The 17,578-nt window shown below is 41.5% G+C and overlaps 1 protein-coding gene across 1 annotated transcript in view; it reads right to left on the reverse strand.

The window, feature by feature from the left end:
* The window catches only part of nup214 (nucleoporin 214), a 62,850-nt gene that overhangs the window by 31,625 nt on the left and 13,647 nt on the right, over positions 1–17,578 (reverse strand). Inside the window, exons 13-23 of the mRNA XM_060912926.1 lie at positions 16,372–16,520; positions 16,142–16,239; positions 15,784–15,864; positions 15,497–15,646; positions 15,003–15,161; positions 14,789–14,892; positions 11,030–11,215; positions 10,858–10,943; positions 4,672–4,755; positions 1,246–1,512; positions 980–1,159 (exon numbers count right to left, since the gene is read on the reverse strand). Coding sequence (XP_060768909.1) covers positions 980–1,159; positions 1,246–1,512; positions 4,672–4,755; positions 10,858–10,943; positions 11,030–11,215; positions 14,789–14,892; positions 15,003–15,161; positions 15,497–15,646; positions 15,784–15,864; positions 16,142–16,239; positions 16,372–16,520 — 1,544 coding nt within the window. The remainder of the gene's footprint in view (positions 1–979; positions 1,160–1,245; positions 1,513–4,671; positions 4,756–10,857; positions 10,944–11,029; positions 11,216–14,788; positions 14,893–15,002; positions 15,162–15,496; positions 15,647–15,783; positions 15,865–16,141; positions 16,240–16,371; positions 16,521–17,578) is intronic.

The following is a 17,578-nucleotide window of genomic DNA, read 5'->3' on the forward strand; positions in this document are numbered from 1 at the left end:
TAATTTATTATTAAAAACATTTTACTTTATGAGTGATTCCACGCTTATGGGTACTGAAATGGGGACATGAACTTATTCACCTAAACCCATTTCTTTTTTTACCATCAGGTCACAAAACATGTAATCTTTAATGAATGATATGTTAAAAAATAACTTTAATTTTCTGAGATGTAATAAAAACATATTTATATGCCAAAGTCAAGCCTATGAGTTCCAAAATGATGTCTGTTACATTACTTCTGTTACGATTGTCCATCTCGCGTCTGTTACAAATTAATTACAATCTAGCTATATACCATGTTAATCTTATTGAAAGAATGTGTATGTTTATTCTACTACACATGTTTATTAATTATATTTGCTAAAACATCACCTTCCTATGTTTCAAAAAGTAATTCTACATTGTTAAAATTGAGAATATATATGTCCACAACACTTCTGTTACGTTCTGACTTTGGCGTACAAATATGTTTTTATTACATCTCAGAAAATTAAAGTTATCTTTTAACATATCATTCATTAAAGATTACATGTTTTGTGACCTGATGATAAAAAAAGAAATGGTTTTAGGTGAATTTTTAAAAATAAGTTCATGTCCCCATTTCAGTACCCATAAGCGTGGAATCACTCATATAGCAAAAAAACAAGGTTTACATGTGCAGAGAGCGCGAGAGGCGCACACACACACAAAGTGAGAGAGACACAGGGAGACAGAGAGAGACACACACGGAGACACAGAGAGAGACAAAGAAAGAGAAAGGGACACACACAGGCAACCACAGAGAGCAAGATGAGAGGAGAGAGAGAGAGAGAGAGAGAGACACACACAGGCAGATAGAGAGAGAAAGACAGAGACACAGGCAGACACAGAGAGAGAGAGAGAGAGAGAGAGAGAGAGAGAGAGAGAGAGAGATGAGATGAGAGAGACAGAGTGTGTCACACAAAGGCAGAAACAGAGAGAGAGAATTCTCTTTAATACTTGGTTTCTGGCTGTTCATTTGTCGATTTAAAGCAGCTCTTCCTGCAGCCTGGGCCGGGGGGAGTGTGGTGGGCGTGGTCTTCTCAAGAGACACGGCCTTTTCTATAGGAGGAGGTCCGTGCGTCACTGTCTTGGTGGCCAGTGCTGTGCTGTCGGCGCTGTCCATGTTTATCTTGGAAACTGTAGCATAAAAAAAAAAGAACAGTAATGAGGTTCAGCAGTAAGAAAACGTTTCTCTGCAGTCAGTCTCCGTCAGTGTGTCTCACCGCGAGTGCCGACGCCGATCCCCGGCCACTGCAGCACTCCGCTGAACGGCAGTGTGGACTCGATGATGGCTTGAGGCTGGATGGATGAAGTGCGCATTACGGTGGGGTGGCGTGGGGGGGCCAGGACGGGCTGAGGCACTTCCACTTCCTCAGGTTCGGGCAGCGGCTCGTCAGACTCCTGAGGCTGGTACAGAGACGAGGTGGAACTCGCGTCGTCCAGATCCTCGTAGTATTTGGGGGAGAGGAACGCTGATCTCGACAGGTTCGCTAAAAAAAATTAAAAGGAATGAATTTATTCCATTTTAATCCTGCAGGATCACACACTTTTACTTTCTCTTCCTTTCTCACAGACTCTCAGTAAACACACACACTGTCAGAGATTCCTGCACTGAAACACAAACTTGCGTTGTTTTTCAGCTCCTCTTCGGCGTCTAATACCCCTTTTCCACCAAATCAGTTCCAGGGCTGGTTCGGGGCCGGTGCTGGTGCTGGTTCACAACTCATTCAACTTGCGAGCCAGCTGAGAACCAGTTTGCTTTTCCATAGCTCGTGGTGCTAAGGGAAGCCACGTCATTACGTCACTGTATACGTCAGTTACGTTTGCATAAACCTTGGCGCGAATATCGAAGCAAAAACAGCACGGAAGAAGCAGCAGCAGCAACAACAATAATAATAATGGATGACTTCGCGTTTGTACAGCTGCTGCTTCTCGTCGCTTAAAACTGGCAATCTTTCGCGGTCTTGTTATTGTTGTTGGTCTTAACAACTCCGCCCCCCCGCTGACGTAAGCGGTTCTTTCCTCTGGCCCAGCAGAGAGTTGGTGCTAGCCTGGAACCGGGTTTTCTGGCCCCAGAGCCAGTTCTTTGTCAGTGGAAACAGAAAACCCGGTTCCAAAGTAAGCACTGGCTCCGAACCAGCCCTGGAACTGCTTTGGTGGAAAAGGGCATAATTCAGGAAATACTGGTTTGTCTTATGTCACAGCGCCTCCTAGGGGACACGCTCACGTTACGAGTGAGTATGAATACTTCACTCTGTGTGAGCGTCCAGGCACAACGTCCTCCTGATGCACACGCAGACGTAGAAAATCAGCCCTTATGGTGCGCTGACACTGGAGACTCCTTCTATAAAATGTTCTGATCAACATTTACACACGTTTTTAAAAATCCGTTTATGAGTGAAGGACCCGATATCATAGAAACAATCGGAGCTACTTACAGAGCTGGTGTTCAAGGAAATTAATCAGCATCTTTGTAATGTTTCGAGGGGCAACATGTTTCAAGAATCTATACAAACCAGGGCTTTGAACCGGTTCAAGGAACGAAAATGAAAACCGGGAACTTTTTCTATTTCACATGGAACAGAAACGAAACCAGAAACTTTATTTTTTATGCTCTGGAACAGAAATGCTTATTAAAAATAATGGTAACCGGTTAATACTGGTTTTTATTTCATTCCTCAAAGTTTCCGTAGCTTGCAAATAAAAAAGTCATTCTTCTCCTGCGCAAGTTTCTATGACCCGCTGGGGTTCACTTCCTGTGTGACGTTCGCTGACTGAATGGAGAGAGCGGGAGGGTGGACTACTATCACGTCTCCACATCTTAAATAAGAGGTAAATATTGCAGTCTATCATTATTCAAAAACGTCAATTTCAAACACGATATCAATATATTTGTCCACGTTAATGAGAGGCTCGCGAACATTAAATGACGTTAACCTCTGTTAGCCTATCAATGCATAGGGCCTGACTAGCCTTTGGTAACACACTAAACGAATTATCTTTCATTTTTGGCACTTTTTCTGTTTGTGTAGATGGGAAGACATACTGAGAATCCAAATCGCCAACATTTGAAATAATAATTGTTTTGAATTATTTCTTGTCTTATTTAATGAAGGTTGTAATAGAATTAGCCTACATTTGGCTTAAGCTGGATGAGACAGATAGGGTGTTCACACGGCACATATTTGCATCGATGCTGCACCGATGTATTTTGTTGCGATATATCTTACACCGGTGTAAATTTTGCGCAGCGTTCACACGTCACAACCCTGCTTACTAGAAAGAAGCGTGTTAGCACCGGTGCAGCCCCACTTGCGGTCACACGGCAGTTTCTGCGACCGTGTTATAGTAGCAAAAACTTTATTACTATCATTTCCTTTGATAGTAATAAAGTTTTGATATTTCCTTTTATTACTATCATTTCCTATCATTATTACTATCATTTCCGATAGTAATAATGCGGAAATGAAATATGCGCATGCGTGAAAATGTACTTCTTTTTCCCGGTTGTCATGGCATCACCAAGCGCCGGGAAAACAACGTGGATGAAGACACCAGTGTTGCCAGATATTGCTGACGTTTTCCATCCCAAAATATGTTCAAATCCGCCAAAATGCACTTAAAACTGCCAAATCTGGCAACACTGGAAGACACGCAGTTCTGTTGTTGTTGATATTCGCCATTTTGGAAGCGCAAAATACCAGGATGCAAATTATGCAATACCCTTACGTAATCAACTCTCCTCACGCGTAGCGAGTCTACCCCTGTAGCGTTCAGACGACCCATTTTATATCGGTGCTGCCCCGCAAACTAGCATTTACTCCGGAGTAAATTTCTTAAACCACCTCCCGAGCAGGGTTAGATTTGCACCGGTTTAAGCAGCTTTCAGGGGCTACACCGGTATAACTTTGTACCGTGTGAACGCTCTACCGGGGCAGCCCCGGTGCTACACCGGAGTAAAAGTTGCCGTGTGAACACCCCTAGAGACATAATTTTATAGCCATTTGTTAAACAGCTGACAGGGAATGTAATTAACCGTTCCGGGAACTAAATTTTTTTGTTCTAACCGGTTCGGGAACGTCTATTTAATGGTGGAACCCAAAACCGGAAACGTTAAAATTCCGTTTCTGTTCGGAACGAATCAATAGGAAAAAAATTCTGGTTCAAAGCCCTGATACAAACACTGACTGAATGGATGATGAATAAATCCAGGAAAAAAAAAACAAAAAACAAAACTCACCAGACTCGAAATGCGAAATGTCAAAAGTGGATCGTAAATGACATCGCCTACGTGTTACTTTTATTTTATATTGTAACTCAAAAGACCTAAAATGACCCAAATATTGGATTTTCTTGTGTTTTAAGTTCACATCAGCATTTATTTATGGCAGATAGTTATTATTTAGCATGATGCTAAAGGCTATAAGCTCCCATCAAGGCCAATTATATAGGGCACACGCACACAAAATCCTGTTGCTCATGTAACAGAAACTGACACACACACACACACAAAAAAATCACCTCAACTCTTGATATTCTATTTCAGTATTAAAAGGAGTAACGCGTGTGATCTGTAAGAGCGTACTAAAGCCATAAGAAGTTAGCCTAAGAGTTGAACTCATTCCCGTTCTCGTGTACAGTGGTGATACCTGGAGCTGTGGATCGTACAGGTGGAGTCTGACGCTTGGAAAGGAAGTTCCTCAGCTGAGACTGCTTCACCGGAGTCATCTTAGCTGGAGGAAAAGAGATAACACGAGTGAAATGAAACTGCTTACCTGAGTGACCTTGAAGCACTCTGTAGGTACGTTTCCTCCTACATTTGCTCCTTTCATGCATTTCTTCCATTTCAAAACGGTCTTGTGCATTTGATTCAAAATCCTGACGATCACCTACGACGCTGAAAGCAGACCGGGCCTCTCCTGTCTGTTGGCATTGGTTCACAAACTGAAGCAAATGTAAATGTCACTGCAAACATTTGCCAATTTTATGCAAACCTGCTCAGGGTTTGAATAGGAATGAATAGCAGTAGCTAAATATACAGTCACGGGGATGCACTATGAATCAAAACAAATATAAAAGTATGCATGTATGGAGCATTCAGCACAATGGACACCGGATACTCAGAGCGAATGGTATTCCTGTACCAGAAATCGATCAGACATATATAATGCTGAGCTTACGACATACTTGTGAAATCACTATTACACCAACATAAAGACAGGTATACTTTACAGACGCTCCCTCAATTTCTCATTAACATGAAAACACCCAGCAGTTACATTTTCCTATTCGATAAACAAACATGCTTCAAAATACAGTGATGCTTGAAAGTTTGTGAACCCTTTAGAATTTTCTATATTTCTGCGTAAATATGACCTAAAACATCATCAGATTTTCACACAAGTCCTAAAAGTAGATAAAGAGAACCCAGTTAAACAAATGAGACAAAAATATTATACTTGGTCATTTATTTTTTTGAAGAAAATGACCCAATATTACATATCTGTGAGTGGCAAAAGTATGTGAACCTCTAGGATTAGCAGTTAATTTGAAGGTGAAATTAGAGTCAGGTGTTTTCAATCAATGGGATGACAATCAGGTGTGAGTGGGCACCCTGTTTTATTTAAAGAACAGGGATCTATCAAAGTCTGATCTTCACAACACATGTTTGTGGAAGTGCATCATGGCACGAAAAAAGGAGATTTCTGAGGACCTCGGAAAAAGCGTTGTTGATGCTCATCAGGCTGGAAAAGGTTACAAAACCATCTCTAAAGAGTTTGGACTCCACCAATCCACAGTCAGACAGATTGTGTACAAATGGAGGAAATTCAAGACCATTGTTACCCTCCCCAGGAGTGGTCGACCAACAAAGATCACTCCAAGAGCAAGGCGTGTAATAGTCGGCGAGGTCACAAAGGACCCCAGAGTAACTTCTGAACTTTAGAATTCGCAGGTATAATTAAGAATTCATTGTTCCATCAATGATGGCAAGTCGTCCTGGCTCAGATGCAGCAAAACAGGCCCAAACCATGATACGACCACCACCATGTTTCACAGATGGGATAAGATTCTTATGCTGGAATGCAGTGTTTTCCTTTCTCCAAACATAACGCTTCTCATTTAAACCAAAAAGTTATATTTTGGTCTCATCCGTCCACAAAACATTCTTCCAATAACCTTCTGGCTTGTCCACGTGATCTTTAGCAAACTGCAGACGAGCAGCAATGTTCTTTTTGGAGAGCAGTGGCTTTCTCCTTGCAACCCTGCCATGCACACCATGGTTGTTCAGTGTTCTCCTGATGGTGGACTCATGAACATTAACATTAGCCAATGTGAGAGAGGCCTTCGGTTGCTTAGAAGTTACCCTGGGGTCCTTTGTGACCTCGCCGACTATTACACGCCTTGCTCTTGGAGTGATCTTTGTTGGTCGACCACTCCTGGGGAGGGTAACGATGGTCTTGAATTTCCTCCATTTGTACACAATCTGTCTGACTGTGGATTGGTGGAGTCCAAACTCTTTAGAGATGGTTTTGTAACCTTTTCCAGCCTGATGAGCATCAACAACGCTTTTTCTGAGGTCCTCAGAAATCTCCTTTGTTCGTGCCATGATACACTTCCACAAACATGTGTTGTGAAGATCAGACTTTGATAGATCCCCGTTCTTTAAATAAAACAGGGTGCCCACTCACACCTGATTGTCATCCCATTGATTGAAAACACCTGACTCTAATTTCACCTTCAAATTAACTGCTAATCCTAGAGGTTCACATACTTTTGCCACTCACAGATATGTAATACTGGATCATTTTCCTCAATAAATAAATGACCAAGTATAATATTTTTGTCTCATTTGTTTAACTGGGTTCTCTTTATCTACTTTTAGGACTTGTGTGAAAATCTGATGATGTTTTAGGTCATATTTACGCAGAAATACAGAAAATTCTAAAGGGTTCACAAACTTTCAAGCACCACTGTATGGTTTCACCTCTCGATATTCAATTTGGAGAGTTCCTGCTTCAAAATCGCTAATCGCTTTCAGACATTTTACACAACCTCTCACAACCAAAGTCTGTACATGTGTGCTCGGTTCGCAAGTAAACACAGAACTGCTCCCGGTCTGTTTGCCTTGAATGATGTCATGACGACGGTCCCCTGCCGGTGAAAGTGCGCATAAGTGAGATGTAAACAAACCTTCGGAAATTGGGCAAAACAGTACATTTTAACCGTTTTATTCAATTTTAGGGTGCAAATTAGACATCAGGAAGACTGAATTCGCTTTTTGGGTCGTTCTTCTAGACAATAAAGTTGATATTCTACGTTTCACCGCCAACCATTGCCTTTGACCTTTAACGCAAATACGCAGAACCTTTATTTTTAAATACATTTCTGAGTGGATAGTATCTCCATCCTTGACTCTTGTATGCTGCATAAATGGGAATTAAAAAAATATATTTTTGAGAGTTAAAAATCGGGCGGCACGGTGGTGTAGTGGTTAGCGCTGTCGCCTCACAGCAAGAAGGTCCGGGTTCGAGCCCCGTGGCTGGCGAGAGCCTTTCTGTGCGGAGTTTGCATGTTCTCCCCGTGGGTTTCCTCCGGGTGCTCCGGTTTCCCCCACAGTCCAAAGACATGCAGGTTAGGTTAACTGGTGACTCTAAATTGAGCGTAGGTGTGAATGTGAGTGTGAATGGTTGTCTGTGTCTATGTGTCAGCCCTGTGATGACCTGGCGACTTGTCCAGGGTGAACCCCGCCTTTCGCCCGTAGTCAGCTGGGATAGGATCCAGCTTGCCTGCGACCCTGTAGAACAGGATAAAGCGGCTATAGATAATGAGATGAGAGTTAAAAATCGACCACAAAGTTGTGATTGGAGCTGCCCCGCTGAGCCAGCCAGCCGAGTGCGTAACGTCACGGGGTAACCGGTTTTAACACCGAGGCTTTTTATAGCTATAGACCAAAGTCATATGGTGAAAGTAAAAAATAGCGTTACTGACTTGCTCAACTAAGACTGATTTGACTTCACTGATTGTGGGTTGACTCTCATTAAAACAGGATGGGTGCTATAACTTATGCAACATACATGTACATGCATGCACTTTCACTGATAAAACGTAAAAGACTCATTAAATAATCAGATGAACTGAGACAATCACATTCTGAAGCAAATTAAATAATCTTATACTGGTACCTTAAACACACAATACAAATTACATGGATTAATCTAAACGCAGGTAAACAATGAGTGTTGTTTTTGTTGTTTTGTATCCAACTGATGTTCTTCACATCTTACCCGTCGGTGTTCTCGCTTCCTGAAAGCCGACCTTGTGGCCGAGTGTTTTGAAACAATCTGACTTTCAGTTCTTCGTTCAGGTTCTCTGTTCATTTGCTTCTTCCATGTAAGGGCAAGATATTGCTGCTGAGGTGAGCATATCCAGCAGAGAAATCAGATGGCTGCTCCACTCATTCTCCATTTTCTCCACACTGAGTACTCCGCCATTACTGCTCGGCTCAGGCAGTTACTAAAACCCGGGACGTCACAGGTTTTAGCAACAACCGCGGGGAGGTCACGTCCCGTTCCAAGGTTGTTTTAGCAACAACCCTCGGCTCACACTCCAGGAGAACTGGTGCAACTGAACTTGCTTTCCTTTTCTTGTCGTTTTCTTTTCCTTTAATTGTTGATACTGCACCCTCTTTCAATACGGGCTAATAGCAAATGCTCCTCAACAGATCAGAGGTCTTGTACAAGTCTTCAGTAAAACGTGCCCGTAAACTTCTCGCAAAACGCGTCCAAATCCGTGTAGTTTGAACATTCTTGGGCCATGAATGTAACGTAAATTCACCTTCTGTCATGTTGGTCGGTGCAGCAACAACACATCTCCGTGGCATGGCGATAAATTGGCTCAAAATGGAGAATTGACGTTGCAGTCAGCGCTGTGTTTTAGTATAGCGGAAATGGTGAAGAGACCCGATAGACTTCCTGCTGTGATGTTACGGACGTCAAGGTCATTCACTCAGACCGCTACCTATATAAATCACTTTAATCGTAAAAATTACTATATTAGATTTATTGTTAACGCTTAAAACTATTCCTGTGCCATTCTTGAGGTCTCAAGGCATTTATAAACGAAAGTGAGGCCATGGTTCTGCCTATCTCTTAAAATTTTCTAAATTTGTCAAAGAACTTCTTTACAAATACATCCACTTTTTAGATAGTTCTTTAATAATCCTGATCTTCTGAAACCTCTGTTGTGTCCAATCTCATTGCTGTCCAGTTCTTAAACCCCATCCATCATCTGTAGCCGCTTATCCTGTGCAGGGTCGCAGGCGAGCTGGAGCCTATCCCAGCTGACTATAGGCGAGAGGCGGGGTTCACCCTGGACAAGTCACCAGATCATCACAGGGCTGACACACAACCATTCACACTCATATTCACAACTACGGTCAATTTAGAGCCACCAGTTAACCTAACCTGCATGTCTTTGGATATGAAGGGCTTCTTAAACCCCTTCGTGCATAAATGAATAATGTTGAAACTTTTTTTTCCAAACTGAAAATCATATCCTATGAATTTTAACATTTTCTAAATATGACATATTTAAAAGTAAAAGGATTATATGTGTAAAGTTTGTAAAGAAATACAGGTAGTCGTCGACTTATGACCTATGCGACTTACGACTGATCGACTTTACGACCGTCTGGTTATGACTGGCAAGTGTTTCCCAGCTGAGCTAGCTGAGCGTACGACAGTTTCCGCCCCAGCTCCCGGCAGCGCCCAGCATCTAGCCAGCGTTGCCAGATACTGCTGACGGTCTCCAGCCCAAAATATGTTCAAAGCCCGCCAAAATGCACTTAAAACCGCCCAATCTGGCAACACTGCATCCAGCCTCTTCTATTATGTGTGCAGTGTTTCGCTGGACAAACAATGAGCGAGCTACAGCGTGCGTGCGGCTTAACCAGATCTTGTGCTATAACGTGCGCAGCTGGTAATCAAAGCAACTTTCACTTTTCTGTTACACTGTTCTATGTCCAGTGTCCAAAATGAAAAGTTAGTTTTCAACTGTTCAGCTAAAAAAATGTAATTAAAACGATTGTCTTGTTGAAACGTGTTTGCAATTTATTTATAATCAAAAACTGATACAGGTGGATGAAAGCGTGATAAAGTACGATACTAGTACTACTGAGTGATAAGAAGTCCTAGTGAATGCTTGATAAGTAGACAATAATAAATAATTGGGTGTATTTTTCACTGCTCAAAATAATAATACCGGCAAGAAATAAAAGTTACTTTCACCCCTGAATATGCAGTGTTTGACTTAAACCACATAATGAGCCATGGTAACGAAATAAGAAAATGTTGATAAAATAAGACTTTAAGACGATTACAATATCATTACACATCACAATATACTTACGTTCATTTAACATAGGCCGACTTACGACCAGATCGGTTTACGACTGGTCAGTCGTAACCAAACGCAGTCGTAAGTCGACGACTACCTGTATATAAGGATAAAACATTATAGCTAGGACAAAAAAAAAAAAAATCTTCCAATGTGTTCAGAAAACAAAAAAGTGACCAGAATTTTACAAAATATAATTAAGCAAATGAGAGCTCTCTCTCTCACACACACACACACACGATGCAGCTTTCGAGAAAGAAAGAATAACTCATCATAAAACCATCTAAGATGTTCACTAGTTTTTTTTCTTTCTCCCCAACACTTATTCGAGCCTTACAGAGAAAATACTGCTCATTGGCTTGTTAGTATGTGAAGCAAGTTTACTGACAGTAACATCGTGTAATAAATATATTGTTTGTGAGAGATTATAAAGCGCTTACAGGGAGATTTGGAAGGAGCTTTGGGTGCCATATCCAGACTCGCCTTCAACAAGGCGTTCTTCAGACTCTCCAGCTCTCTATCCAGACTAGAACACAGAGAGAAAGTGTGTTTCGAAGGGCGCTGGGGCGGAATAAAACGAGGCACGCTGTAGGAATCGGGTTAGGCCTTTACCCCTGTGAGGATGATGAAGGTGACGGTGAAGAGGTGGACGCCAGCTGGCTGGAGGGTTTGTTGTAGAGTCTCAGGCTCTGCAGGTCTCTCACCAGGTGCTCCAGCTTCTGCTTCTGCTGGTTGATGATGTCCATGTTGTTGGCCAGAGCTGTGTAAAGAGCCTCTCGCTCAGGGACGATCATGTGTCTGAAAGTGAACAGACGTGTACGTCTAGTCATATGTTTAAATGTATTCCAAGAACTAACTGCTACAGAACAGGGCTGGGGCGATGTGGATCACGCGTCGCGACATATATCAGGGATCCCAGCAGTAATTGAAAAAAATAGAGGAATGTAAGAAACTATCAGCAGGGGTCAAGGGCGCTGCAAGCCCCCTGAAGCTGTTGAGATTTTAACATTTAAAGATGCTATAGAACACATTTTTTACATAGATTTAACATAGAAAAGCAACAGAATTTAACAATAATGTATATCTATTTGATGCCATATTTTGTAATCAATGACATAAGTGGCAAAAAAAAATTGTTATTTATAAAAATTAGATGAAATTGTAGCTTTGAAGAATATACTTCTTCTAACCCGGACACTGTTCCGCTATCTCTTTTATGGACGATATCTTTTTTCCACGACATATTGAATGAAGTTCAACGCATTAGAAACAAAAGCACGAACGGAGTTAAAACACATTTTCTAGCAAATGGGCGCAGCCATATTGTTTTCTCGTTCTATCGCGTACAGTCTCGCGGTATTTACGTCAATTTAACTTCCGAGTGTTCCCGAATGTCAACGAGAACAAACGAAGCTGACAAAAACAACGCAAAACAAGCAAACCAAATCAGAACGTATTCTGCTGGTCATTTTACTTAAACATATTTTTAACGGATATACAAGAGATTAAAAAAAAAAAAAAAAAACAACCCACCACCACTTTGGCTAGAAAAATAGCGGAATTCCGCTAAATAGCGGACGTCTGGGATCCCTGATATATACACACACACAGTTTTAACACATGGCAGCAATACAGGACTGCTCAAGTTTATAAAAAACACTTTAAATCTTTCTCATCTTATCATTTGTGATTATACTGTACTTCTTCCAGCTCTTATTTGAAACGATTTCCTTTTGTTTGTGGTTCTGTTTTTTTATCTATCATTCCTCTGTAAAGTGTCCTTGCATTACTGAAAGCTGCTACATCAGTTAAACTTCTGGCTATTGCTGGGTTTCAGTCACGTGACTTTTCTTAGCGGTTTTACTGGAAGTGAAACAGCTGGTGGTCTAAACGACTGCCGTAGTGCAAACAACTAGCGATAACTTATCAGCGTATCCATGTAATCGAGAAGCCACTGCTCGCTTTAAAGTGCATATCACGGGTAAATTCAGGAGCAAGATCAATGTAATTCTCCTATTTTATATTAAACTTTGGTCAAATATCTGTCGCATTTTGTGCAATTTGTTTACCTTGCGCAATACCAGAAAAATTCAGTTGAAATCAAGCCATTTGAGGCGAATTGATCCGCCTCTGAAAAAACTTGGCGTTTGGATTTCCCGGCAAACACTGATTTTCGTGACGTCGCGTGCGGGACGCCTCCTTCTGAATCCTACGTCAGCGCTGGTTTGTTTATGAGAAAACGACCTGGTGGTTTTCTGCAAATTTCTTCAACGTTATCACGTAATTATTAAAATGGTTAACAGATGTATCGTAGGAGGGTGTAGCAACACCAATCATGACGGGATTAGTACTCATCGTTTCCCAAAAGACCGGACAATGAGAGAAATGGGAGCGCTTGGTCTACACAGGCTGTGCACTGAAACTGTGCAAAGCTTGCGCAGCCTGCTGGCGCTTCCACAGGTGACGTCACGAATCTGGCTCCAGACTCCCTTGGGATTTTTCCAGACGCGTTTTGTTGTTTTATATTTTTTCTGCTGTAGACAGATGGCCTTGTGCAAAATTACCCTTCTGGATGAGTGTGTAAAGGGACATTCTTTCATACAACCCCCCCCCCCCCCGAAATTGATCCAGAATATGCACTTTAAACATACATTGAAGAATGTTATGTGCAATGGAATCGACCCCTTCAGTCTGGGAAAGAAGGATTTGTCATACGATCTGGAAAACGACCCTTCAGTCGAGTTCCCCGACATCTCAAACTATCTGGTGCTGCAGACGTCCTTCTACACCGCAAAACAGATGAAAGCGTGGAAGAGTACGGAGGCTTACAACTTCTGTACGTGGCTGGGTAAAGGACCTCGGGATCAAGTCGCTGCCCAATGAATCCTGTTTTGTTTTTGCCCGTGTAAATATGGTTTTTTTTTAAACCTTTTCCTTTGCGTCTTTACAATGAAGCGCTGCAAGTTGAAGTGTAAACAAACAACAGTTGGCTTGATTCTCACTTGTGTTGGCTCTTATCTCTCAGCTAAATCATTCACAAAGATCATCAGAAACCCCTTTAAAGACCTGGAGCTTAGTTAAACAAGACGGAGAAGCGATCACGGCGCATTGGAACTGTACGGCTGGGGAAGAATTTTGTTGCAACTTTCACGCATATGGATTTTGTGAGGAGTAAACAAAGAAACAGCCGGGGACTTTAGCGCTTCGTGACTAAAAAAAGTACCATAAAATAACGACACACAGCAAGAAAAGTATCTGGAAAACACGAGGGACGGAGCTGAGAGGGAAATACAAACTTTTCACCAACTGATCACTGCAAACTCCAGCAGGCTTCGACTCGGCTCCCTTCGATTTCACTGAGAGGTTCAAAAGCCACCTTTCTCCACGCCTTTTTGTGAAATCATGGGTTCGTTCACCCTTTAATAGTTCACGGGGAACCCTGAAGAAACTTTTATCAGTTTCACAGTTTGATCGATGCGAACGACGCAAGTGTAAGGCATTTTTCATGCGAGCAATGAACCTTCTGCGTACAAACACACTGCTGACTGAGCTCTGGTAGACCACCAGCTAAAGTTTTGAATAACTAATGAGGCGGATGTGACGCCACGTGAAACCCAGCAATTTACGTCTACAAAAACATTTATATATTGCATTATATATTTATAAAACTAAAAAAAAAAAAGAAAAAAAAACCAATTTGTTTTTAATATTTTAGTTTTAAAGATAAGTCTGGATTTAATTAAAAAAAACAAAAACAAAACAGCACTATGACAAATTTGACCATATATCAAAGATGCAATGACAGTGTATCATGATATTGATTTTATATCATATTGCTCAGCCAATAATAATAATAATAATAATAAAAGCAACTAAGTTTGGTTCTTTTTCTGGAAACTGATGGACTACACTTAACTTTTATGAATATATTATGCAATACGATATAATCGCAAAGGCTTTTCCAGGATGACGTTGGTACTGTAACATCTTTTTATAACTAAGTTAAAAAATAAAAATGATATACTCCAGAAGCAGCTGATCTGATGTTTAAATCTTTGACCGTTTTAAACTTTAGATTTTTAAAAATATAACTTTCCCCCTTTTCTGTGCATTTGTGTACATGTTAAAAATAAAAATATCTTAAAGTTTCTTTTTTAAAATGCGAAGCAATAATTTTTTAAAAGGTCTAATCTCGGATTCAATCCAGTGAACTCGATCGCGGACCTGTTTGTGATTTCTGACTGTTCAGCTTTGGACTCTGCATCACACTGAATCACTGAAATATAAAATAATCATCTATTTAATGCTTTATATATAAAATCAATTTGATTTGTCTTTCTATTAGTGGACAGAGGATTAAGAACCATGTACTTCTGTTTTCTCTTCTTCTCCAGATGTTTCTCCCACTCCAGGTCCAACACGTCGTTAACGTCCTCCACGGCGAACTTCACGTACTGGTACAGCCTGCGGATCTCCTGTTGAAACAGAGACCGAGGCTTTCTTTACAACACCGACACGGTTATTAACCAGAACTTACAGCCTTCTGGGTAATGTTCTGTGTAGTTGTGTGTACGGTAGCGTCAACCTTGAGCTGGTTCTCGCTGCGTGGGTCCAGAGGTTTCTTGTAGAGCAGCTGGAGGTACCCTTTGTCTTGGCTCAGTTCTCGCTGAGCTCGAGCTTCTTCCGCTCCGGCGAAACCCTCCAGCAGCGTCGTCTTCAGAGTGCTGATGTCACCGTGCATGGACTGACACCAAAACAAGAAGAGTGTGAGGTAAAAAGAAGAAAAACCCACCGCCACTGGAGCATTTTAAATACAACGGTCATTTCCCCCTTATTATTGTAATGTTCTTCTTGTGCTTTAAACATCTATATTAAACACTCTGTATTGAAATGAGCGAAATCTGTTTTGTTTCTTTTATTGGTGCTCTACTTTTGTACTAAATGCTGTGCTAAGTGTTAGGATGGACTTCATTTGTGCACTGAACCCTACACTGAGTGTGCACACTAATCCCTAGACTGAGCATCAGTACGTACTTCATTTGTGCACTAATCCCTACTCTATGCTGTATTTAAATGCACCTCTGTGGTCTCCTTGATCTCCAGTGTGAACCTGTGCAGATCTTCACTCTCTCTGCGCAGCTCCTTCATCTCATCCGAGCTTCCTACCCGGAAATCCGCCCCCTTAACGCGAGCCTTCAGCTCATCCAGCTCCTTCTTGAAATGAGCGATCTGTGAGAGAGAGAGAGAGAGAGAGACTCAGTCCATAACGACACAACTGCAGAGTAAAACACTGCACGAGTCTTTTACACACACACAGTCCTGATTAGATTATTTTGAATAAAGCCCATGTCCTGTGAGGGACTCACTTCTTCCTGTATTCCAACCATGACAGGATCGGAGTCTTTCGTCTGCTGCAGCTGTTTCTCCACGGATTTCACAGAAGGAAGCTTTGAGACAGAAACAGAAAGCATCAGATTGTCCATTCTAGATATTTATATTCCTAACTAACTGTTATACACCTGGGATTATACAACACCATTTCTATAGCACACATAAAGCACCAGGATTAAAGGGCCGATCTAAAAACTTAATAATCAATGAACGTGATCGATGTTCTTCAATTATTCATGGAGTTTAATCTGGTCTGTCACTCTGAATGATTAATGCAAGACTTTTAAAAGAACCTGGATGACTACTGAGTGTGTGTAAGCGAAGTGTGTGAACCTGCGTTGAAGGGGCAGCAGATGGAGTGGATGGAGCTGGAGCAGTTTTCTGCACTGTTACAGACGGGGCGCTGTTCTGAGCAGGGGCAGGACGGGTCACTGTAAACACACACACACACACACACACACACACACACACACACACACACACACACAGCTGAATTAATTTAGTCCCCTGGAGAGGTGCAGGTGTGTAATGGACTGAACCATGGAGTGTGTGTGTGTGTGTACCTGTGGGGGCTGCAGCAGGTTTGCTGATGGTGAACACTGGTTTGGGTTGAGCACTCGAGTCTGGAGCTGCTGCAGGTTTGGGAGTGGAGGTGAAGGAGAAGGGCTGGGTAGATGGAGCCGGTGGAGCAGGGGTGTCCGCTGCCAGAAACCTACACACACACACACAAGGTTAATGTGCAGTCTTTTTAAAAATCAATTTGTGTACATTAGGAGAATAACAATGCCGTTATCTGGATCTGTCTCTCTTCAGCGCTACAAATACTCGTATCTGTATTCGAATTTAAACCTGAAGTGGGCATGGCTTAAAAGCAGGATGCTTCTAATTTGCTTTCAAGCATAAATTATATATAAATCACCCTTAAAAAAGTAAACGACATTAGCAGCACAAGTAAAATACCTGCATTGTGCAAAATAAGGCTTTAATATTTTCTCCAACTTACTACATTTGTATTTGTAGCAGCTCAGCATTTTAATTAATATTACAAAAAAAAAAGGGGCGAATAATGTTAGCGAATAATTATCAGAATAATGGTGTTTATTTACATCTCATATATCTGTACAAGTAAATTAAAAGGTCTAAGAGACGGCTCTGACAGTTCCTCAACCTCAGCTATATCACTCCAGATCAGAACCGGTCTTTAAAAAAAAAATTCCCCATTATCATTTCCCAAAGCAGTAATGTTATTTAAACCACTGTGCCTGACCAGGCGATTACTAAAGATGAATGTATGAATGCTGCAGTTTCTAATCTGATCGCTTGCTCACATTTGTAAGAAAGGTCCTATGGGATTCCAGTCGCTCCAAACTCGAGAAATGTTTTTGCAAATTTAAAAAACACGCCTCCGATCCGTATCTCTCTATTCAAATTAACGTATTCATATTCAGTTCCATGCAGAGCATACATAATGAGACCTCTTACTAAAGAGCAACACGAGGAAATATTTACCCCCGTTCCACTTTCAAACTTTACACGTAGCCAATCAGCTTAACCATGCTGAGCACGACACCTGCTGCATTCATCTTGCACTGAGATAATGGAAATCTATCTTACCCACAATCTTTTGTGTAAATATTTGACTTCCTGCCATCTAAAAAAAAAAAAAAACATCTAATGCCGCTTTTCCACTACAAACGCGGCTGAGTCGGGCTGAGCCGTGCCGTGCTGAGTCGAGCTGAGTGGGGCTGATGGAGTTGCATTTCGACTACA

Source organism: Neoarius graeffei, chromosome 28, assembly GCF_027579695.1.
Source record: "Neoarius graeffei isolate fNeoGra1 chromosome 28, fNeoGra1.pri, whole genome shotgun sequence".
In the NCBI taxonomy this organism is placed as follows: Eukaryota; Metazoa; Chordata; class Actinopteri; order Siluriformes; family Ariidae; genus Neoarius; species Neoarius graeffei.